General features: G+C 39.8%; 2 protein-coding genes across 5 annotated transcripts in view; both read left to right on the top strand.

The window, feature by feature from the left end:
• MYO5A (myosin VA) overlaps window positions 1-19,169 on the top strand; it is a 101,721-nt gene extending 82,552 nt beyond the window's left edge. Inside the window, exons 31-41 of the mRNA XM_061347424.1 lie at window positions 1,729-1,927; window positions 3,463-3,537; window positions 5,485-5,578; window positions 7,721-7,867; window positions 9,071-9,225; window positions 10,424-10,513; window positions 11,205-11,355; window positions 12,193-12,475; window positions 13,289-13,463; window positions 14,787-14,867; window positions 15,797-19,169. Of these exons, the coding sequence (XP_061203408.1) occupies window positions 1,729-1,927; window positions 3,463-3,537; window positions 5,485-5,578; window positions 7,721-7,867; window positions 9,071-9,225; window positions 10,424-10,513; window positions 11,205-11,355; window positions 12,193-12,475; window positions 13,289-13,463; window positions 14,787-14,867; window positions 15,797-15,949 (1,603 nt within the window). The 3' untranslated portion in view covers window positions 15,950-19,169. The remainder of the gene's footprint in view (window positions 1-1,728; window positions 1,928-3,462; window positions 3,538-5,484; window positions 5,579-7,720; window positions 7,868-9,070; window positions 9,226-10,423; window positions 10,514-11,204; window positions 11,356-12,192; window positions 12,476-13,288; window positions 13,464-14,786; window positions 14,868-15,796) is intronic.
• Window positions 19,170-19,955: 786 nt separating this feature from the next.
• MYO5C (myosin VC) overlaps window positions 19,956-24,863 on the top strand; it is a 33,604-nt gene continuing 28,696 nt past the window's right edge. For all 4 annotated transcript variants that reach the window (XR_009724580.1, XM_061347419.1, XM_061347420.1 and 1 more), the window contains exons 1-5: window positions 19,956-20,063; window positions 22,584-22,694; window positions 23,578-23,743; window positions 23,975-24,119; window positions 24,530-24,686. Coding sequence is in view for 3 of the 4 variants with exons in the window: in XM_061347419.1 (XP_061203403.1) it covers window positions 20,037-20,063; window positions 22,584-22,694; window positions 23,578-23,743; window positions 23,975-24,119; window positions 24,530-24,686 (606 nt within the window). In the remaining variant the exon portion in view is untranslated. The remainder of the gene's footprint in view (window positions 20,064-22,583; window positions 22,695-23,577; window positions 23,744-23,974; window positions 24,120-24,529; window positions 24,687-24,863) is intronic.

Here is a 24,863-nt window from a genome sequence, read left to right as displayed (position 1 = left end):
AAGTGTTTTCTCAAACTCAGTCCCCAAAACTTTCCACTTGCCAAGTTTTGTAATTTAAAAAGATGATGCAGCAACTATTACATAATTCATAAGAATACTTGCACAAAAATAGACAGTAAAATACCAGAAGCTCCATAATTGGAAAAGATTTGTAGTTTGTATTATTTGTCTGCCTTTATGTCAGGTATCAAAATTCATGTCCCATACAGTTTTTCAGGCTAAAGAAGTACAGTCATTTTAGTAATCGTAAAACTATTGTTTGAGTGACTTCAGCCTACTCTTGACTTTCAAATAGTTATGGGTCTTACTCTCCTTGTTACGACTGAAGTTCAGGAAGCTGAACGTTCTTCTCCATGCCAGATTCAAAATGTAAGACACAAAATAACCAATCAGCAAGTTCACTGTGGGGCTGTTCAAGCCTCAGTGCACTCACTGCAATCTCTGCAGACTGCATGCTGGCCATGCAATGGGTGAGATTTGCCTTGATACGAAATGCAGTTCTGGCTCTGTGAGCACAGCCCGTATCTATATGTGTGCCCCAGGCTTCCAGAATGGTTTCTGACAACCTATTCAGTGGATCAGCAGTGCTGATCATCTTCAGTATACACATTTGGTAGCAGAAACTACAGAAGGAGGTATTTGGTAATGAATGCTACTAATGAAAGTCTTTCTTTTTCTTGTCTAACAAATTCTACACCTAACATTGTTTCATCAGACTGTGAAGATCTAACTCAGAGCAAGTGTTCTGCAGAGCAGGGTGTGAGTGTTTGCTCTGTGCTTCTCGTTTCTTGTCCTAACACTGTAGAGACAAGAACCTTTATATTAAACGGCAGAGCAATACAGGTAAATGACTATTTGCTCTTGCGTGCTTGATCAGTCTGGTTACTAATAAATGTGCCTGCCTTATGCATATTTAAACCCTGAAAGGTTGTCTAATTGAACACTAGTAGTCACTAGTAATGTCATTTCCTCTGTGTGTGTATGTATGAAATGAGTCAGAGCACTTGGACAGTGCCTTGCAAGCAGAGTAGATCCCCACAGCACTGCTCAGAAGGAGGCTGGTACGTGTTATCCCCATTTCACATGAGAAGAATTTGAGACATGAGGTGCCCAAGGGGAAAAAGTGAGTCAGTGGTGAGGGTAAAATAGAGCTCCCAGATCCCAGTCCTGGGTTTGGTTCTGTTGTTAACCTTTTGTGCACTAATGACAACCCTCTGCAAAATGTTGGTTTAAATATAAAAATAAAGATTATTTATGTGCATTTGCAATTACATGGTTTCTGACTGAAGAGAGTTAACTCTAGAAAGATTTTCCTTTAATATTGCAGGGTCCTAGCTTAAGCCAAAAGTGCCATCTTCATCTTACACAGTTTGAGCTGATGAGAGGTAAAACCTCTTTAAAGCCCTTTAAAAGCAGTGACAATCTGCACTGACTTAACATTACATTTATTGCCGCATGTTCTCAGTGGCACCATACAGAGTATGTGTTCAATCACAGGGGAAATGCAAAGCAGTGTCACAATTAGTTTCTCTCCACTTTTTGATCATGCAAGCTTAATTTAATTAGAAGGCATACTGAAGGGTTTAAAGAGTACTCTGCCTTTTTCATTTTCCTTTGCGAGCCCTGGCTAATTGTTCCTGAGCAGCAGCTAAAGCTTTACACTCCCTCTGAGAATTGGGGATGTGACTTTCTAAGTGTGTTCACGCAACTATTGCTCAACTTCTTTAGGCTGCTGGAGTCTCAGCTTCAGTCGCAGAAGAAGAGCCACGAGAACGAACTGGAATCACTGCGAGGTGAGATCCAAAGTCTGAAGGAGGAAAACAATCGCCAGCAGCAGCTCCTAGCACAGAATCTGCAGCTGCCTCCAGAGGCCCGCATTGAAGCCAGTCTACAGCATGAGATTACCCGGCTGACTAATGAGAACTTGGTAAGGGAAATGATGCTGCAAGAACAGGAGAGGGGACTTGCAGACTTGCTGTACCTGTAAGTTCTTATCAGTTAGCAGATGGCAACCTGCAAAAAATTGTGTAAGTGCAGTGGGCTCTTTGTAGGTAAAGTGATGGACTTGCTGATGAAGTAATAATGTTTCAGGGAATTTGCTTGAAGTTTGTGGCATGGAGAAAGCTCGTGTATCCATCTTTCAACTGATGAGTTCAATCATCACTAAGTAGAATGCTGATACCAGGGAGGTCCAAAAATATTACTGCCAAGTAGTGGTGCTTCCTTTGAAGTATGTTAGTTTATTTCACTCTGACATAGTTCCTCAATTGTCAATGCCACTTTTCTTCCCCCTTTCCTGAAGCTACGCAGATAATCTGCTGTGTTACGAGCTCCAACTATTCGGTATGTTTTGAAGATAAAGTAGTTTCAGGAAAAGAAACTTGGTTAGAAGTCACTTAGATAATAATTGGTATTCTTTGTTTAGTGCACATTTTTGTATGAAGGAAAGGTGGGGTGAAACTCCTTACCTTTCCCTGCAAAGGATTGTATTCTTCATGTGCAGGCTAGCTCTTTTATGGGGAAATTTTCCAGAGTGTCCCATGTTATTATGTTATATTATTATGTTATGCCATGAATGTTATTGGTTTATCACTGTTTATTGGTAAAAGGAACCATGCTACTACAGGAAGAAAAATCTTAGCTCTGAGTGTCAATGCTTCCTCTAAGCATTCCGAAGTGTAGTCTTTCCTGCTTAGGTATGTTATAGAAGTTAACTTGGTTTAGTACCAAAGGTTTTGAGGAAAGCATCAGATATTTCATCTAATAGATGTGGAAAAACTAATTGAAAGTATAAGTTTGCCTTCAGCAGCAGCTGTCTCCCACTGGCAAAGGTAAATGGTGCTTGTTTCTGTCTTTGACAGCTCCCTCCTGCTGCTTAGTCATATGTTATCATTTTTAGCCTTTTTTTCCCTCCAGAGACCTACTCATCACATTCTGCGTTCCCAAGACAACACACAGTCACATAATTACATTGCAGAGGAGTTCTCTTTATTTTCAAATACAGTGAATGTAATTTTACTCATTAAATATAGACTCATTCCTTTGTATTTCACTTCTGATGTTTGAGTATTGCGAGTCCACTTCAGGTCAGGTATATGCTGCTTTTGCACTCCTAGCCCTAGAGTGGAAATAGGGTGGAGAGGCTTTCCAGATGAGATACTAGAATGGCAGCATTCACTGCAATCCCTTCTTGATTAGCATTAAGAGAATGTCCTGGCTGGGTTCTCCCAAAAGCTATATTTCAGGCCTTCACAATGTTAGCACTGCCCGTTTTTAAAACATCTGCAGCTCATCTACATCAGCTTCTCTCTGGGAGAGGCTGATGCAAACACAACTAAGGACTCAGCTACCTAAATATTAGAGCTTATGGATCTTGTACTCTTGATTTAATTTATATAGTGCTTACTGAAGTATCAGTGTCTCAAGGGAGGGGAAAAAACAATCCTGTACCTATTTTTGCAGTTTTATGAGGAGTTGTATGCAGATGATCCCAAGAAGTATCAATTGTACCGGATTTCACTTTACAAACGGATGATTGTATGTAGATCACGTGAACCCTGTTTCTCTGTTGTCTCGTTTGCTGTTTCTGGAGCACTAATTGAAAAGCAGGCTGCCTCCCTTTCTCCCTTTCAAAGGAAATCCCCTGCAGAGAGCTTCACGATGCCAATTACTTCCCTCACTGCTTTTTTTGTTAGTCTTAGTGTCCTTTGTTGTAATCTGTGTCTCTTTTTGATGCACAGTTTTGTTACTAATATAAGTCTTGCACTATGAGCAAAGCAGCTTCTTTCTGAATAGTACTTAATTCTGCCTGAAACAGATGCACATGATGCAAAAGATTCTCAATTTTCAGAACCACTCCTTGCTTTAAAACTTTGGTGCATTTAAATTCAGTTCAGCAAAATAAGGGCTTGGTCATATGGAAACTTATCAAAGTGAATAATGCCAGCAGTCCAGTCATAGCCTGAATTTGTTCATGAATCTCTTTCCAGTGCTGACATCTGCAGTGAATAAATACCAGAATCAAAGTACAAAACCTTTAAATACATTTCAAAAAATGCAAAATTATGTAGGATAAAATTGGAAGGAGTATTTCCATAATCATATTGAAGATAACACCATAAAATATTAAAGATAGCACCATATGCAAGCTTGTAAGAGTACAATTTATGATATTCTAAATCTTGGATGTGAAATCTGTTCAATTTGTTTAGAGGAACCGCAGAAAGAACTTTATTCCCCTTCACATACTTGTTGTTCAGAAGCCATATTCCTTCACTGATGTGTTTGAAACAGTCTGTTGGACTTGGACATATTTTTTACTAATTTCAGGGGAAATTGTTGTATCTGCAGAAAGTATATTGTGTTATTAACAGAACTTCTATTGCAAAATTGAACACTGCTTTTAAAGTGAAGTGTGGCCTCAATTCTGTTCTTTCAACAGGCCTAGTATCTTGCTGCTCAAGTATATTATATTAGGTTGTAAACTCTTTACTACATGATTAAGAACAATTTCTACCTAATTCTAAGGTGTTGCCCATGCTGCAGCGATGTTTTTCAGTACTTTAGGGGAGGTGTTGTTTCCCAGATGATGCTTTTGACACAAGGAGCTCATGGTCCCTTACCAGTGCCAGGAAGAATCATGCTTATGAAAGAGCACTTTTCTTTTAAGCTGCTTTCCAACCCTTACCCTGGAATGGCTCTCAGGGGTTTTTTTTGAGCTTGAGGTTTTGCTTCCTTTAGATTTACTTCCCCCTTTTTAGTTACATGATTATTTTATGAGTGTACTACCACAGGTCACAGAATTATTAAAAGAGATTTCTGGGGAGTGCTCCTTTGAAGGAAAAATACAGGTTTATTGCAAGAGTAGGTCTTCTGGGTGCTAGGTTTTGTTCAGGTGCAGAATAAAAAGATGCAAGACACCATTTTCAGTGTAAGGAAATGTGATGACAGCAAGCAATAGGGAAATGGCAGCGCATCACAAGAAATGCTGCATGTTTGATTTTTGGTAAATTCAAGTGCAAGTTATGGTCCTTCTGCAGATCTCTCTCTTATCATCTTGTAAAATGGATAGGTCTGAATAATGAGTCAGTCCCGAAGGCATGAATAAATGATGCAGAAATACGGGCTAGCTGTTAAATAATGAAGAAAATTATTTCTGTGAGGCATTTGGAAGAGCAGGGAGGAAGCATTAGGGAGATGCTTTTGCAGCAAAACACCTTCTGCCTAAGAGCTGACCTAGTTCTGAGTGTCTGCAGAATATACCTGCCTAAGAGCTTTGCCTTTGTCTTGCTACACATAACTTAATATTTGTGATATTTGGCTTGTGTTATAGGCAGCATACCAGCTTGCAAACCTCAGCCAGAGGATGGCACCACTGTTCAGCTTTCCTCACTGCCTTGTAATTCTAACAGCACTGATTTTGTCTCTGCCACATGTTATGGGACTTCTCTCATATCTTAATCTTATTCTCATTCTAATTTATAGGATTTAATGGAGCAGCTTGAAAAGCAAGACAAAACTGTTCGCAAGTTAAAGAAACAGTTGAAAGTATTTGCTAAGAAGATCGGTGAACTTGAAGGTACTTTTATATTTTTGAGAAAAATTTTGATTTACTTTTTCTAATCCTGTTGCCATCATATCCATCTATTCTAGCAATTTGTAAGGGAGCAAAGTCTGCAGTAGTATTAGTCTCTGTTAACTGATTCCAGAAACAGGAGGTATATTCCGACCATTATGTGTTCCTTTACAAACCTTTAGAAGATTTAACATATTTTGGAGCAATGAGTAAAGGAGATTGATGTTTCTCTGGAGGCAGAAACTGTTTGAACATAAAGGCATGTTACCTGGGCTGTCTGTGTACTCAAAGACACTACCTGGTTTTGTCAAGACAAAAACAATACTAAGTATGAAACGAGAAGAAATCATTTACCCAGCATTCCTTTGGTAATTTCTATATCACTGGAGCCAAGAATGCTGAGACTGTCTTTTTCTGCTTGAGGTTTCCTTTTGGAGCTGCTGGCCAAACTTGAGTATGAGGATGCTAAGTTACGGACTAAGCTTATTTTATTTTTATGAGCATTAGTGTGAGCTGCCTTAGGATCTCAGGACTGGTGGGACTGAGAGCTTTCTATGTCTCTGCATAAGTAAAGTAACTTAACTGCTAAAAGCAAGTAATAATGTTATAAAGTTGAAGTATGAATTCGTTTTTAAATAATGCTGGTCTTAACCTCTCAGAAGCTTGTCATGGTCATCTGCTTTTTCCAGAAACAAGCTTGCTGCCTAATGACTTGTCGTATTGAGTACTAAGACAGAAATCAGTGACTGTGTAGTTGTCAGTGTTTGAAAAGAGCAATGATATCTGGTTAAAGCTGAATTAATAGGAGTATATTATCCTTCAGTTAGTGGGATCTCTCCTTAACCTCCAGTTTGGATTTCTGCATTTTCTATCCCATTTGACAGGTGCACACATTCAGCATACTTACAGGAAGTTACAGTTCATAACTGCAGGCAGCTAGGAGGGTTTTGAGAAGAGGATGTAGCTTTCATGGGATGAAGCTGAATTCTGCTTTGCAAAAATAAATATGCACCCTAATCAGGTGGAGTGTAGGTGTTGAATGTGATAGCGGGAGGTACTGTATACAACAAGGTGGATATTTCAGGCATCCTTTTGAAAGGTTACTCAAACTAAGTTTGTTTTTAAAAAGTCTTTCAATACTATTTGGTTACTACTGTGGGCAAGACCACAGCAGCATTCATACGCAACACAAGATGAGGAAAATGGTTTTGAAAACATAGTTTTATCTGTGTATATTACCTAATTAATGTAGAAAGGTGTGGTAGGTCTGGCTGGGATGGTGTTAACTTTCTTCATAGCAGCCTGTACGATGCTGTGTTTTGGATTTGTGGCTAAAGCAGTGTGGCTAACACATCAGTGTTTTGGCTATTGCTGAACAGAGCTGGCACAGTGTCATGGTTGCCTCTTTTTCCCTGCTCTGCCCCCTCAGTAAGCGGGGAGGTAGGAAGGCCCATGGTCACAGTCAGGGCAGCTGACCCAAACTAGCTAGAGGAATATTCCATAATCCATACCACCTAATGCCAGTAGCCAGAAGAGGGTTTTTTTGCATACAAAGTAGCTGTTGTTTGGAAGCTGGCTATGAGTTGTTTTGAACAATTGCCTTTGCTTTGCTTCCCTCTGCCCCTTTCCTTTGCTTATTAAACCATCTTTCTCTCAACACACACTATTTCTCACTTTTGCTCTTAATATTCTCTTCTCTGTCCTGCTGGAGCCAGTGTGCATGCTTGGCTACTGGTTGAGGTAAACCTACCCAACTGGCAAAAGACACAAAGCTTGAAAAGTACCAGCATTCTGTAGAACAATTAACAGTGACCCTTGCAGTGTTAATCTGGGATTAAGTGATTAACAGCTATCGCTTTGACTTGGTGCTTTCATATGATAAAATCCAGGAAATCAGCAGTAAGTTTGTATCAGTGGATGCTGTTTACATACTTCTACTCTCCTTCAAAGGAGGAATGCCACCCCAAGATACATTTATCAACAGTCTGTCTTTTTGTTTAATGGAAGTTTTGTTTTTTAATGTTACCCTGAACCAAAGAAGACATTTTTCCTTCTCTGTGCTGGAGTTCTTCCTTAGAAATGGCATTGTTTTCTCTGGTGTGCACTGGAAAATATTTTATAATTGCTTTCATTTTCCCTCTGCAGTGGGCCAGATGGAGAACATATCCCCTGGACAAATCATTGACGAACCTATTCGTCCAGTTAACATTCCACGGAAGGAAAAGGACTTCCAAGGCATGTTGGAATATAAGAAGGAGGATGAACAAAAACTTGTCAAGAATCTTATTTTAGGTAAGCAGCTTTCACACTGCTGCCTCCTCTGCTCCCACACACCCTGAAAAATGAACAATGAAAAATGAATTGGAAGAGCACAGAATTTTCATTAGGAAATGAAAAGCTTATTTTCGTTTTGACGGTGTTTAGTTCATCTAGAATTCTAAACGTCTATTGTAATTGAATCATCCTTCCTGATGAGTGTTGTAAATACTAATGTGCCTGCACAGGTTTTAGCAGGCAGTTAAGATTTTTGTTTGATTCTGTTCTGATATTTTGCAAGAAAGTGGCAGCTCTTAGTCTTCTCTGGCCCTATGTGAGGTGGGCTGATGCCAACCTCATGAAATTTAACCATGCCAAGTGCAAGGTCCTGCACCTGGGTCAGAGCAATCCTAAGCACAGCTACAGGTTGGGCAGAGAAGAGATTCAGAGCAGCCCTGTGGAGAAGGACTTGGGGGTGTTAGTTGATGAGAAAATGAACATGAGCCGGCTTCAGTGTGCACTCACAGCCAGAAAGCCAACCGTATTCTGGGCTGCATCAAAAGGAGCGTGACCAGCAGGTCGAAGGAGGTGATCCTGCCCCTTTATTCTGCTCTCGTGAGACCTCACCTGGAGTATTGTGTGCAGTTCTGGTGTCCTCAACATAAAAAGGACATGGATCTGTTGGATCAAGTCCAGAGGAGGGCCATGAGGATGATCAGGGGACTGGAGCACCTCCCATGTGAAGATCGGCTGAGAAAGTGGGGCTGTTCAGCCTGGAGAAGAGAAGGCTGCGTGGAGACCTCAGAGCAGCCTTCCAGTATCTGAAGGGGGGCTATAGGGATGCTGGGGAGGGACTCTTCATTAGGGACTGTAGTGGTAGGACAAGGGGTAATGGGTTGAAACTTAAACAGGGGAAGTTTAGATTGGATGTAAGGAGGAAATTCTTTCCTGTTAGGGTGGTGAGGCACTGGAATAGGTTGTCCAGGGAGGTTGTGAATGCTTCATCCCTGGCAGTGTTCAAGGCCAGGTTGGACGAGGCCTTGGGTGATATGGTTTAGTGTGAGGTGTCCCTGCCCATGGCAGGGGGGCTGGAACTTGATGATCTTAAGGTCCTTTCCAACCCTAACTATTCTATGATTCTATGTGTGTACCATTAACAGGGGAGGTTGCAATTACCTCATAGAACATCTTCCAATGATTTTACACTCAACAAGACCATGTGTATTTGTTTTTCCCAAGAGCTGAAACCACGTGGGGTAGCTGTCAACCTGATTCCAGGACTACCAGCGTATATTTTGTTCATGTGTGTGCGCCATGCGGATTACCTTAATGATGACCAAAAAGTGCGGTCGTTGTTGACTTCTACCATCAATGGCATCAAAAAAGTGTTGAAGGTTGGTTAGTCTGCTTGGTTCTGAAAAATGTTAATTTAAAATCTGCTTTCAATTTTATGCTAGAGGAGTGAGGAAAAGGCTTTCAAAGAATTGGCTCTGGATTTCTGATCAGTGAACTCTGCCCACTGAAGTCACAAAAAAGTGATCTTAAGAAGCAACAAATTACATCACCAGCATTTTTTCCATATAATACCATAGATGCATTGAATTAGTGGAAAAAGAACTACCTTCTTTTTAATTTGAATAGTCTTCCTCCTCTGAAGCTCTGCTTATAAACTTTTGGATGTAGTCAAGAGTATGCATAGTGAACGAGTCTTTGTTAATCTTTTCCAGAACACTTAATTAAAATGTTTAATTTGCAGTTTTGGTTCACAGATCTCTCCATTTGCTTCACCTACAGATAATAATAATATGTTACTGCCTGAAGTCTTTGCAGTGAGTTGGCTAGGAAAGTCTAGGTCAGGCATTGAAGGCGTTATTAAGACATGAATATGTCTTAAGCGTCATGGAGTTTTTATGAGTCCTTATATGAGACAGATGTGCCCAAAAGCCAAGCATTTAATCAAGCTACATTTAGTAAACAATCCTGCAGGAGCTTAGATATTCATAGAAAATTTCTGGGCATTTCTAAGTGACTGGAGTTCGTGCTGCAGAGCTCTAGACATTTTGATTTACTCAGCATATACCAGATCCTGTGTTCTCTGGTGATGAGGGTTGGTTGGTTGGTTGGTTTGTTTTGTTCTCCTTATCAGGCTGCCAAAATGGTTATGATGTACGCGACATTCATCAAGACTGAATTGTTCTCTGCTCCTCCTGCTGGCATCATTCCATCCTCCCTGTTGGGCTTTTCACTAGTGTCGCTGTGCCACAGAATGGGTGTTTTGGGAATACATTCACACTGCTCAGTGATTTTCTGCACAGAGCAGTTAGGGCAGATCTGTAAAACATAGAAAGTTCATATCTGTGGTGGAAGTCATATGCTGAAAGTCCTTGAAAAATACTCCATAAACTGGGGAGGATGATCAGTGGTATTTTGGCAAAAAGCTTGCTTTTCTAGTACATTACCGAAACACACAAAGTTTTGCAAGCTATCACAGCTATAAAAGAGTGGATTTTAAGTGTTTAATTGTTTAGATAACTTTTATTATTTTATTCATCCTACCAGTCTTTGTTAAAATGTGTTTGTTTTTATCTTCAGAAAAGAGGGGATGATTTTGAAACAGTGTCCTTCTGGTTATCTAACACCTGCCGATTTCTGCACTGTTTGAAGCAATACAGTGGAGAAGAGGTAAGCAGCGCTCCTGCTCTGGTTTCTGTTGCTCTACAATACTACTGTGAGCACCACATTCTAACAAATTGCTGTAATATCTCAAAGTCTCTTAAAATGGCTTCACTTTTTGGAATGATGGTGATGACATCAGTAGGAAGCACAGGAAAATAAGATTTGAACCAGCTTCCATTTATTGCAGGCAGGGAGCCCAGAGACTGGATGACATCGCTCCCAAAAGTGCCAACTCAGCAGAAGAATCTGGCTGCTACCATTACATTGTTTAGTAATTATTTTCTGCACTTCCTATGAAAAAGGCCATTTTAAGTCCATTAACCATACTGTGGCAGACCAGTTTAGGTTTGGAGGCTGTGTTATGCCTAATTCCTTTTTCAAACTTAATTGGGCTTTTGGCCTTAAATGACAAGGTGAAAATGCCTATGCTTGAGTGCCAGAAAGTTGGCAGAGTTTGTTCCTCTGTCAGATACTTGAAGTGTCATGTCATGGAAGCAGATGTTGTACAAATCACAATTGAAAAGCAAATCCTAGCATTAGCCTCAATCAGAAGAAGTTCCAAATTAAAGTTTTGAGGGCTGTGGCTGTTATTTTAAAGTGTTATTTGTGAGTTGCACGGAAAAAACACAAATACTGGACTCATGTAATATTTTTGTACTCCATTAGATCATTAATTTCTGTTATTTTATGAATTCAGGGATTTATGAAGCATAATACACCTCGTCAAAATGAACACTGCCTCACTAATTTTGATCTAGCTGAATACAGACAAGTACTGAGTGACTTGGCTATTCAGATCTACCAACAACTTGTCCGAGTGTTGGAAAACATTCTGCAACCAATGATTGGTAAGACAAAGTTGAATTCTCTAAACGTCACACTGTAGTACCAAATGGAATGTTGTGATGGTGGCAGTATACTGTATCTTGTATTTCTTCTTAACCAGTAGTGTCATTACTGGTTCTAGTGGCATTCTGTGTAGCGATGACAAGGAATAGTCAGGACAGGCTGGATTAGAGGAAAAAACTAAACTGTGGCTGGTTCTTCTGGCAGTGCCAGAATATATAGATATACCTTATTCATGTATGTCATAAATCATGCATTTAGGAATATGGAATAAAACAGGAATGAACTGTTAGGACAGTCTGATATTTGTTGCCCTGTCTGTTGGGAAATATCCCATGGAAAAATTAGACTTCAATTACATGAGAACTCGTAATTAAAATGAATATGGAGAGTAATGGTTGGTTGTTATTATGGACAGCAATTGGCAGTGAAATAGCAGGGGTGAAGCTCACATGCAAAGAGGGGTGTTTTTTCATTACAAATACTTTTTTCCTGTCAGACAGTACTCTCTCACATTTTCATTATGCTTTCCAATCACAGCATTCAGAAGAATGGAACAGCTCTTGTTTTGCTGACTCTGCTACTCATATGACCATGGGAGGAAAGAAATACTTTGCTAAGCTAGAGTTAGACTTTCCTTTCAAACACAGATGCTGAAATCTTTATATAAACTCTGTGAGTTTAGCTTCTGCAGAACATAGAATTGCTGGAAATCATGGTCAAGTGTGGCAGGCAGAAAGCCCTGCTCTTCCTGTATAAATACTGTTTTGTCACTTTCCACAATTGCTTGCATGTTGGTGGTTTTCAGTCATTATAATAATGTTGCCAATCAAATGCAGTTTCAGGAATGCTGGAGCATGAGACAATCCAAGGTGTCTCAGGGGTGAAACCAACAGGGCTGCGGAAGAGAACGTCCAGTATTGCTGATGAAGGAACCTACACTTTGGACTCCATTATTCGGCAGCTGAACTCCTTCCATTCAGTGATGTGTCAGCACGGAATGGATCCAGAGCTGATCAAGCAGGTTGTCAAGCAGATGTTCTACATCATTGGAGCCATAACACTTAATAACCTTCTCCTGCGCAAGGACATGTGTTCGTGGAGCAAAGGAATGCAGATAAGGTGGGAGAGCTTATGTTATACTTTTCTTGAATGGGCTGCTGAAAACCTGAGTGAACTCTTGACACTGCTCAACATCATTTTGATGGAAGAGCAAATACATTTTGAATATTTATTTTTCCACATACAAAAGCTGCCAGTGCTCTTAAATTGATCTTGTGAGGTTCAGTCAAAAAGAGCTTGGTTAAGTCCGGCCAAATCCCACCTGGCTTTCATGGAAGTGTGATAGAAGCAAACCAAAAGTATTTTGTCATCAAGTAGGAATCGGAAGCGTAGGTGAAATGCTGGTAGTTGCTTTCTCAGCTTTTAGAGTAGCAAACATCCTGCGTTTTTTGTATGCTGGTGGCACACTGTATACCTGCTGTGTTCACCCACCCTGTACTTTGCTGCATCCTGTGGTAAGTCGTGTGCCATCTTACTCTGTTCATATATCTGACATTAGTTGTCCACTGCATTCTACTGGCATATGCCAAGAAATTTAGTCAAAGCATTCCAGCCCCTGAAGTGACCTTGAAAAGCCTCACTGTACTTTTACATGGACAAAATCTTATTTGTCTTTCTTCTTATAACAGTCCTGCAGTTAACAGGAACAGGAACAGATGGGAAAAGCTGCTTAGTGGAAGTCTTGGGCCATAGTTTCTGACTGTTTTGAAAATCAAAATTTCCTGTTTTAATCAGAAGGAAAGAGTATGAAAACGAAATTACAAGAAAGAACATATAAGGACAAAGAAGAAACACTAGGACATAGATTGCACATGTTTTCAATTTAGCCATCATCAAGCCTTAATATCTTGATACTTCTATCTCTTTGTACAGATACAATGTGAGTCAACTAGAAGAATGGCTACGAGATAAAAATCTGATGAATAGCGGGGCTAAAGAAACCCTGGAACCCCTCATCCAGGCTGCACAGTTGTTGCAAGTAAAAAAGAAAACGGATGAGGATGCTGAAGCCATTTGTTCAATGTGCAATGCACTGACTACTGCCCAGGTAAGTAAACTCTTACTGACTGTTCTGCTGTCACTTTTGAGCAGTTCTCTGCTCTGCTGGTGTTTGCTATGCCTGCCTGCACTGCTGTTGCACATGGCTCAATGATTTCTTACCTTGTTTTGCATTAGTAAAACTGAAACAGATTAAGTTGGAGGGGTAAAAAAAAAAAAAAAGACCAGACCTTTTTGCCTTTCTGAGGTCTGATGTTCAAGGTAAGTTTTGGAGCAAATGAGAGGGATCTCAATAGATTGTGCAGTGTGTAGTACTATGCATAGTATCTCAGTCTGTGAAAATCCTTAGGGAAAGCTCTTCAAAGACTTCTCTGTATTCTGTCTCTCTGCCTGGGATACCAGGAAATGATCTTTCTGCCATCAGAGTTAGTATCCGGTTAAAGGACAATTCACACAGAACTGTTGTCTCTGGGTCTGCAAACAAAAGTGTTAAGTTACTGTACCCATTAGCCTCGGAAGGCTGAGCCAGCCACATCTCAGTGAACAGCTGAAGACTTCTCTTTATGAAAGCTTAGATTTTGTCCAGATAAAGTTGCACTTTTCTTTAACAGGAGTAAATGAATCCAAGCATCTTTGGTGATTACTCAACATTCCCATCAGGGAAAGGAAGAAATTTCTCCATTTCTTTCATAATGGGGTTGGCAATAGCAGTTGCACTGATATAGTCATTTTGATTTAGTAATTCACATTGCTGGAAAAATCTGTTCATTTTTTACTGAAATAATAAGTTAGAATTCCATGTGCTTTGAGTGTTTTAACTTTGTTTAAAAGTGTTGTGTTTTGGTTTGCTTTGTTTTTAAAGAGAATTGTGTAAAAAACAAAGAGAATTTTTAATAAGTTTTTTTTACAAGTTTAACCCATATTATTATTTAAAGTCTTTCTGGTGCAGTTCTTCCCTTTGGTGGTTTTAGCCCCATTTTTAGAGAAATAGCTCACTCTCTTGAAAACAGGGAGTCATAAGACTCTTGAATGGAAGCTACAGAAGGTCATAATTACAGGGTCAAAATTAGGGTGAGAAATAAAGCATGTTTCCAGGGAGTGCAGGAACACAGTCAGTTGCTTATCATCTGATTTTTCCATAGTTTGGTATTTTCCACAAGCATGTAGAAATTCAGAGTTTCTACCTCCAAAGAACACATATTCTGGAGAAGGCAGTCATATACCATAGCATTGTGATGGAATTCCCTATATATCAATGAAGCAAAATTTCTTTTTAAAGCAGGTAATTTAAAATGTGTATTATTAGTAACCATGGATGCATCTGTTGATTCAACAGTAAAATTAACCTGAGAATGGTTGTTCTTCTTCACAGATTGTTAAAGTTCTGAATTTGTATACTCCAGTTAATGAGTTTGAAGAGAGAGTCTTGGTATCATTTATACGTACAATACAGGTATGGCTATATCTTTTCATCTATAATTATCTGACTATTCCTGATAAGTCTTCTGCTGAGCCAAATAGCTTGCATCCTGAAATACATTCAGGAGTCTAAAGTAACTAGGCTTGATGCTGTCAGCCTTAAAATTATCAGCAATCACAATTTACTGCCTCCAGGCTTGCATGAAGATGTTAGCTTCCCTGTCAGTCTCTATGAGATTTTTGGAAGGTGAGAGGGTTTTGTGTGTATACATCTTTGTGTATGTAAACACACTTTTATGTTCTATGCCAGCTTTTCAAGTGGTAACATTTATATATGCAAATTTATTTTTGTCAGACCTATATCTGCATGAGAAGTTCTAACTGCTTTGAAAACTGAGGCCTATCTTCATTCCAAAGTTCTTAATTTAGCCCTTATATATAAGTTTATATATATATTACATATATATATATAACTTCTATAAAGTTATAAAAACTTCTATATAAGTTTTATATATATATATTGATGAAAATGAAATTGGTTGAAAACTCCAAAGAAAAGCAGCCAATTAGAGCAAAGTAAAAGAAACAAAGATGATCCTTCTGGTCTGTTAGAAATTTGAATTGCATTACTAGTAGGATAAGGGAGATTGGGAAGGTATAAAACTGTAATTCCACTTACTGAAAAGATGCCCAGATAGTGGGCAAATTCTTCCTTTTGCAGGGAATCTTAGTATCTTCAGATTGCATTGTAAGGGGAAAATGTGCAGCACCAAAAATGACAACAGTTAACTACAGTTAAAGGCATGATTGTTGCAAATGTGTTGGGTCAGTTTATCATAGAGTGTGTGTCTGTACACACCCGGGTTTTTGTAAGCATGGATGAAACACCAAGTCTTTGTAAGATGATAATTATCAATGAATAATTGGCTAAATGCTGATGTAATCACTTTCTTATCTTTGCAGATGCGTCTGCGAGACAGGAAGGACTCTCCTCAGTTGCTCATGGATGCTAAACACATCTTCCCTGTTACTTTTCCATTTAATCCATCCTCGCTGGCATTAGAAACCATTCAGATCCCAGCCAGCTTGGGCCTGGGCTTCATATCACGTGTCTGATCGCAAGGATGTACCATCAGTGTTAGATGGAGAATCAGTTGCCTCATATCTTTACCCATTAAAACATAGTAAGCCACTGAAAACACATTTTCTGAACACCCTATATGTATGCCCAGATCTGTAGTACAAGTAACTGGAAAACTACATAAGAGCACCACAGATTGGAGGCTAATAGAAAGATGTGTATTTGTGTTCAGTCATTGCATTTATGAGGACATCACCGATTCATGGATTTCCAGAACATGGAAATCGAGCTTGGACTAAAACTGTGTCTTCAGCTGTCTAGAGACATTTTTAGATCTTAAGTAACATATTTAAATAGTGTAAATTAAACTCCGTATGTAATCTCATAGGCAGGGATCAACAGGGACAGCCCTGAACATGGAAGACTTGAAAAGTAAGGCATTTTGTAGTAGAATACACAGTCACTTGGGAGCCTGTTACATTTAATTTGTGAAAACTGGAGTAGAGAAACACAAACTGGCAATATAGAAAATGATTTCTTAAACCACTTATTTATGTCGGTTTGACATGAATTCTAGTGATAAGTCTTATAGCTCACTATATGCTGTAACTTAGGTGTTCATTTGTTAGCACTGTGGTTTACCAAGCATACTAAATCGCTGCTGCATATTGTGTTCTTTTAAATGTACAACAGTATCATACTAAGCACTAAAAATAAGATAATTTCATTTTTTGTTGTCAACCTTATTTACAGTCTGATGCAGTCTGTTACTTTAACTGGATTTTTGCAAATAGTATCAAATAGCACCTATAAAGGAAAATGGTAACTAAGCACAAGTAGCACACTGGAAATTACATGTTTAGTTATTTCTAAAAGTAGCTAAAAATACACAATCTTGAAGCAAATGATCAGAAGTCAATAATGATTTCAGTGTTTATTTAGGTTTTGTAATCTGTATAATGCTCGTCGTTTGTAGACCCCAGAAATGACAGAGTGTGTTTTGAGTGTGATCCCTTTTGGTTTGTTGCCACTAAAAAAAAAAAAAAAAAAGAAAAGAAAGAAAAAAAAAAAGAAAAAAAAGTATTCCTTCATTCTGGAATTTGAGAGGAAAAACTTTAATAGAAAATTTTTGCAGTAGCCCAAGGCTCTCATTCTTTGAAAGGTTGACAAGAACGTTAGTAGGTTTTGACTGTGATGCTGTCACTTGACTATGATTCATGCTGATTTAATGGTTAGAGATCCAGAGTGCCATTCAGTAATGAGAAACTGAGTTATTTTGGATCTTGCACATCTCACTGGAAAGGTTCTTCTGTCTCACATATCTTCACAACAGAATTCACATTTCACAATGTGCAAATTAAGCGCAGAAGCCCTGCTTAAGGTTCCAATTCTGAACTTTAAAAGAGGTAGTTTGTGGTGTATGGCTCAAATATACACATTTTAAAAAAAAAAGCCACACACATTGTTTAATTGCATTGTGCAATATTTTTTATGTATTATAACAATTAGTATCTTAGCATTAATTTCTTTTAAAATATCGAGAAATAATCTAGAGGTACAATATTAGACTATTTGGTACTAATCTGTTTGCCTGCAAACTCACAGAAAAGAAACCTTGCTGTTAAGCAGACTGAAACATTTCAGTTGTTTTGCCTGGGAGGCAGACATGCTGTTTGTATGGTTGCTCAAATCGGTAGTACAGGCAACCCACATTTTGTCATTATCAGTTTAAGATGCTCAGGCCGTCTTACTTTCAAATGTGTATGCCCCATGTTATGTTTTATGGGTCATGCCAGTACTTCCAAGAATCTAATACTGTATTGCGTAACTGTTGTGAGTGATCTTTGCTAAATGATTTGGATTGTTTTCCTGTGCATGGTATACCAAACTCTTTTTTCCAATGTTACTTGATTCTTGAAACTACAGCTACTACTGTTAAGTGGCTCCAGATAAGGTATAATGTAATTTTCAGGCTGTTAGGGGTACTGTACTTGTGAGAATGTAATGGGAAAGCCTTCACATCCAGTAATGAGGCTGGGAAAGAAAATACCTGAGAACATGCTGACCTATAAATTTTTTCTCCTATTGAAAACCAAACGATTGGCATTACAGTATGTTCCTACTATAGATCAGGAAATGTATCCACTACTTAAGCATTAGTGTTTAAAATGTATGCCTAAATGTATTTTTGTTTCATTTTTAAGTTTGTTTACCTGTAAAAAGCCTTATTGTATCTTGGTTCCTTAAAAAAAAAAAGTAGTGTTTAGTAATTTATAGATATTATCCTTAAACTCAGTGGTTTGACTTGTATTAATTACTTTTATATCACATTAAAAGTATATGCTGCTTGACATGTTTTAAAGGAAAATACTTCTAAGTTGGAAGAGATGTGTAGTTGGTAACTCACCAAACATCTTACATGGCAGTATTTTACATGCACTTTTCAGAAATAAAATTTTAGTGTCAGTGTGTATTTTTCACCTTAGGGCTAGTATCTCTTTAACCATGGAATATAATGCAGATTTATTTTAACAACTTGTTTTCATTTTTCCCTTTGAATCATTGTCATGCTCTTTTAATGTGGACATATCTTTTGTAATTTAATTTATTACCTATTGCTATGATAGATTTTATCGGATGCTGGAAAAATACTTGTCAACCACCCCTTAGAATGATACACAGTTATTATAGAGAATTTGCACAATAATTACCTCATTCAGTTTGGTGTATTTTTATTCCAGTGATCATTTTATTCTGATGTTTAGGACATAGTCTTCTACCCAAATTGTTTCTCAGACTTCAATCTGGGATGGAACATGAAAGTGCGTAAGTCCATTAAATGCAATTAACCTATTCTATCCCAGGCAAAAAGAAATACCAACTTCAATGTTGAAAAGTGGATTGATAACCAGTAACACTGGTTCCCAACTTGGAAACACCAGCATTTGCAATTTGAAGGTCTGTGTAATTTGTGATTTAAACTGAACACATTTCAAATCACGTACAAAAACTATGAGTAAACACTTGGTTTTTTAAGATGCTGATACTTCATGTGATAAATAAAGCCTTTAAACATAGGTTTTCTCTCAATGCCACTACAGTACATAGGTGAAAACCAAAACATTGTCAGAATGACCTGAGCTCTGATCCGTTGTAGTGTCTGATGTTGTACTTAGTAAATGTATGCATCATAAAAGCTGTAGCCTAATAGCTATCACTGGAAAATGTCCAAATAAAAATACAACACTAGGATTTGCTTTGGATTTTTGTGTTTGCTTGTGTGGTTGTTCATACACTGTGTGCTGGCACAGTCCCCGGATGCTCACACAGGTTCCCTGCACCTTCGTGGCAGAGTTCATGTTGACTGCCAGGGGAGTTGGTTCAAATCTGAGGGTTGTTTAAATACACACCCGGACAGTAACAGCGTGCCATAAACTGCTGTGCTTGGTTGGAAATACTCTGTTCGACATAACCCACTTCTGTTAGCATATTTTGTCACCAACTAGTAACTGTTACTGAAATTAAGAATGAAGATTTGTGCTTTGCTAGAACACTGTCTTTGTGCATCTTTGATGGCGGATCCTGAGCTGCTGGCATATATCCACCTGCCAAAACCTGGTGCTAGGTTTATTCAAGCCTTCTTCCTCATAAAGGATGATTAAGTATAGTACCTGTGAGTGCCCTAAGTTTGCTAACTGAATTATGAGATGTTAGTTTTCATCTTGTTCTAAGTTTGCTAGAGAAACCCCTTTACGGTGTCTGATAGGTGATTAACGATGTGCCTGTGGTTTTTTTTTTCCCTGTTCCGTCTCCCCTCGTGATCCCCCTGCCACCTCTACAGTACCCATTATTCCTAACCCCTAATGATGTATGCAAGATGCCAGCTTTGCCATCGTAATAACTGCTCCGCATCTCCACTGCACTTTACACCTGTCAGAGTCGGGAGCCACCCCGGCGGCTGCGGCGCAAACAGCCCCACACGGCTCCGAGTGCTTTCCCGAGCCGCTCGGCCTTGCCTGCGGGAGCAGCCCTGCGGGCGGGGCCAGCCCGGGAGCCGCTTCCCCGCTCCTCGGGGCGGGCCGCGGCAGCGCTCCCCGCCGGCCCGAGCGGCCGCTCTGCCCCATGGCGCTGGCCGAGCTCTACACGCAGGTGAGCGGAAGGGGAAGGGAAGGGAAGGAGCGGGGTCTCCCACGCCGCAGCGCGCTTGTGCGCTCCGGGCTGCACTGCACCGCCGCGGTGCGTTACAGCCTGAGCCGCTCGTCCTGCGCGGTGCGCGCTGCGCTGCGCTGCTCCTGGGAACCTGCGCCCCGGGCAGCTCGGGTACAGCACATCGGGGCGGCCGTGAAGTGCCGGGCAGCACGGGAAAATAGGGCTGGTTTTTCAGATAAAAACCCATTTCTTGAGACTTCTGGCCTTTGTGTGTAGGGCTCTCATGCGCTAGCCAGCAGTTAGGCGCTTTCAAAGTTTAACAGCACTTCCCTGGCCACTTAACCGTGGGGTGCTGGCTCTTCTCCTTACGCAGATACTGGGTGTTTGGCAGAACTTGGCAACAAACCGAAGTTTCCTCCTCTTTAACGTGGCTGCTGTATTTTTTGCACAACTTTTCCCACTTTCCCTGTAGTCACCACAGTGTTGTGACGTACCATTTGTTTGCTTAGCTTTAAATGGTGTAAGTTACTCACTTGTAGGACTGTATCTCTGCCATCGCAAAAGCACCTGCTGTGATTAACAGCGGTGAGCCTTGTGCTGCAGGGTATTTATTCGATTGGTGTGTTGGTACCCCACCGGGCACAGCTCAAAGCAGGAATGGTTGGGTTTCTCCATCAGGAGCAGTGTTTGGCAGGCGGAAGCAGACTGGGTGTAACTTGATCCGAAAACGAGCAAATCCTGCTGTGTTTACCTGCGAGGCAGGTCTGGAGAAGGGAGTGTTGGTAGGCCGGCGGCATTTGCCAATGGAGGCTCCTGGAGCTGAAGAACCAGCCCTTCAATCACATGCTTTTTCCTCCTTCTGTGTCCCTGCCCTATCGTGGATCACTTGCTTGCATGGGAACATACTGTGTGGGATATTCTTGACCCACACAGAGCAGCAGCAAATAAAGAATTCTGTTTAATTTTTCAGGTAAGCAGCTGCAGTAGTTCTCATGGGTTTATGTAAGCACAGCTGGTTTCAGGTGACCAGGAATACAGATACCTGTATTTCCTACGGAGGGAAATCAAATGAAGGGTGTTAACCATTTAACACCCTTCGTTTGTTTGGCTATCAAAACAGATGCTGGAAGGTTATATGGCACAGCTGCTTGTGCAGGTAGGGACTAAATGGTCCTGTGCTCGCTGATGTTACTTTCTCACAAGTTAGAGGAGTGATGGTTCATAAGAAACAGTAGTGGCATGTACTGGTGGTTTTCAGGCTGTCCTTCCTTCTGTCTTCTCCTTATATCCATATATAGCCTTCAGTGTTGTCTTCAGTGGCACCTGAGGTACACACTATATGGTATAAAAAAATGGTTTAAGGAAGATGGTGAGGTGTCAGAAGTGGTCACAACCTGCAAATAAATCCCTGAACAGAAGCGATTTCAGGTTACTAAAACCAGTGTCATCAATGTGTAGTTGATGCATCAGGGAGGCTTTTGGGGATGCTGCTGCTGTGTTAAACCCTGGCAGAACAGGGAGGACACACTCCACATTTGGGAAGGAAGGAATTCCTGACTTGCAGAGGTTGCCAGCTGTGTTATGTCCTTCTAAGGAATGCTGCTTCCTATAGCTTCTAGGTCAGCACATGTAATGATGTTGCTAATGCTTCAATATTCTAACTTCAGCATAGGAGAACTAGATGTCTCCAACAGCATAATTTGTGTTCAAACACGCTTCAGAAGGCTGGAGGTAATTCTGTTGTCTCAGTTCTTCCAATGTGTAAAAGAGAATTGCAGTTCACCTGCTGCCATTGGAAATAAGCACTCTTAGGAAGGGAGGTTTCTCCCTGAGGCAGAGCTGCAGTACTACACTGGGACTGAGCTCGGCTGAGCCGGCTGACTGCTTGAGAAAAGAGATGGTCTTTGTTGATGGTCTTTGACGTTCACCCTGTAAGAGGGGAAGATGTTGTTTGGAGCTTGCACTTCAGTCCCACTGAAAGAAAGGTACCTGTGCAGAGCCTTTCTTGTGTATGCATCTGTACCTATGCTAAAATGCTGCCTAAGGTCAGTGTCCTGCACTTGCATTGAGAGAAGTCTCAATTCTGGTAAAGGAGATGTCTTTCAGGTACTTGCTCATTTAAAATTTCCTAGAAATCAGGGCTCTGTCTCAAGTGGGGTTTATTCCCTTTGTTCAGTGTTAGAGGGTTTGAAGAACTTGGCAACAGTCTGGCTTTTGTTCACCCTCCTGCACACCACTGTTCTGCGCCTCCTGCACGCTGCTGTTCTGCAGACCTTGTGCTAAACAGGAGCAGAACAAACATGTCTGAGCGTGAGTCTGCTCTCTTCTTTGTTTGCCTTTCATGAAGAATTGCTAAAACACAGAAATACAGCCTACTGAACAGAGCTAATAATAATCCATAAAGTCCTGGCATCCAGTTCAGCTTTAGGTTGCACTGACATTTGAAAACTGTTTTTTTCATGCCAGTCTGGTATTATGCTAATAACTAAGCTAATCATTACCTTGTGTTTTTTGTTGTAGTACAATAGGGTTTGGATCCCTGATAATGAAGAAGTTTGGCAGTCGGCAGAAATCACAAAAAACTACAAAACTGGAGACCGTTTTCTCCATGTGCAGTTAGAAGATGGAACTGTAAGGAGAAAACCTTAATTATTGTGGGGTTTGCTGGGATATGTTTATGTAGACACACAGGACTCACAGGGTATAAGTGACTTGTCCATATTTTCTTTCTTGCTAACCCTGTGGTGACCAGAATTTTATCACATTGAAATTTGTACAGAAAACAGCTGTTATCTAAAACAATGAAAAGTGCAATTTTACTCTCTGTATAATGTTAGTACAGAGCATATACCTCTAAGATCACTTCACTTTTGAAATAAGCACTGAAACTCAAGTTGAAGTAAATCAGAAGTGCAGGGCAGGCACAGTTCTGTCTCACAGAGCCAGCTGTTGTCGGTTTTTCTCTCTAAAATTGTTGCTTTAAGTAAGCTTAGTTAATTTTAGTGTCTGAGTTCTTTCCACTTTAATGTTTCTAAAACAGTATTTCTGCATTGCTGTTCTATAAATACAAGTATGAAATGTGTGACTAAATGGATTTGTTGAAAGAAACATAAGTTTTAAACAACATGTAAAGAAAAAGGGTTGCAAGTAAGGGTAGTTTCAGAGCTGACTTAAGTTCTGATCAGTTCATTCAGTTGCAGCTGGTCTACTGGTTTTGTCAGTACTTGAAATACACGTGTGTTTAGAGAGCTGTAGTATTTTCCATTTTACAGATTTCAGTACAAAATATTGTGAATAAAGAGAATGTGGCTTTCACTTCGGTAAATAGTGAAGAGCTTCATTTTACTGTCATGATCTGCAAGTCCCTAAATTCAGTGGGATATATGGAATTGATGAAATACAGGATCAGACGGGGCTCCATCAACCCTGTAACTTTGTGTAAAGGTAGAAGATCAATTTATGTTTAGGCAAAACTAATGCATTTTATGATATTGCAAGTCATTTTTGTTAACAGGAACTGAATTACCCTGTTGATCCAGCTGCTTTGCCACCCCTTCGGAACCCTGACATACTTGTGGGTGAAAACGATCTCACTGCACTGAGTTATCTCCATGAACCTGCTGTTCTACATAATCTTAAAGTTCGTTTTGTGGAGTCTAGGCTTATCTACACCTATAGTGGTAAGCAAAGGAAAATGCAAGGCTTAAGAAAAGAAGTCTTGGGTTAGTTTGCAATATGATAAGTGTATTTTAACTCATTTTTGTGTGAGTATAGACTTGTTTGTTGACCAGTATCTCCTACCTAGTTTAGAAAATATTACTACTTTGTATCAGTTTAACTGTTGTTGCCAAAACCTGTCATTTAATTGAACTAGCCTGTGTTTTATTTTTGTTTTATGCACTTGTTTGTAGGAATAATTTTGGTTGCAATAAACCCCTATAAACAGTTGCCAATATACGGAGATGCTATTATCCATGCATATAGTGGGCAAAACATGGGGGACATGGATCCACATATATTTGCTGTGGCAGAAGAAGCGTACAAGCAAATGGCAAGGTTCAGTATGTTGTTTAATGTCCATAAATAACGTTTTAAGTCTTGTGCAGTCAGTATTAATTGTAATTTAATTTAACTGTGTATGTACCACTGGCTATTAAGAATACCTTTGAATGAGCAGCTTAACTAGAAGAGGAGTAATTCCTTAACAAGCTGAGGAATTTCTGGAACTCATAACTATTTTCATTCTTGATGGGGGGAAAAATGCTCTTTTAGCTGAGTGAATAACAGTGACATCAGCCTAGATGTTACAACCAAAGAGGACTAAAAGATGAACAGTTAAAAGATGAAACTGGTAGAAGAGTAGATCACAGATGTGTTTTCATACATCGTATATCTAATTCTTACATTTATACATGCGTTTTAGACCTAAGTTATTTTATTAATCATGTCTGATTATTTGGTTTTAGAAATAACAAAAATCAGTCTATTATAGTCAGCGGAGAGTCAGGCGCTGGAAAGACTGTGTCTGCAAGATACACTATGAGATATTTTGCCACTGTGAGTAAGTCAAGCAGCAATGCACATGTGGAGGATAAAGTATTGGCATCCAATCCAATAACTGAGGTAAGCTTCAGAGTATCTGTCAAGTCTGTACTTGTCAGGGAAAGAAATCTGGGAGCTGCTGGGAATCTTCATTTGAAATCTTTAGGGATGTTTTAGCTGCCTGAGTTAGATACCTAAATTAGAAGTTTAGCCTCTGAGTGTTACTGATGGAAAGAGGTAATAGCTTCACGAACACCC

Source organism: Neopsephotus bourkii, unplaced genomic scaffold (genome assembly GCF_033783945.1).
Source record: "Neopsephotus bourkii isolate Nb327-2 ecotype Australia unplaced genomic scaffold, CSIRO-AGI_Nbou_v1 NB_318, whole genome shotgun sequence".
Lineage (NCBI taxonomy): Eukaryota > Metazoa > Chordata > Aves > Psittaciformes > Psittacidae > Neopsephotus > Neopsephotus bourkii.
This window is presented reverse-complemented; position numbering and strand designations above follow the sequence as displayed.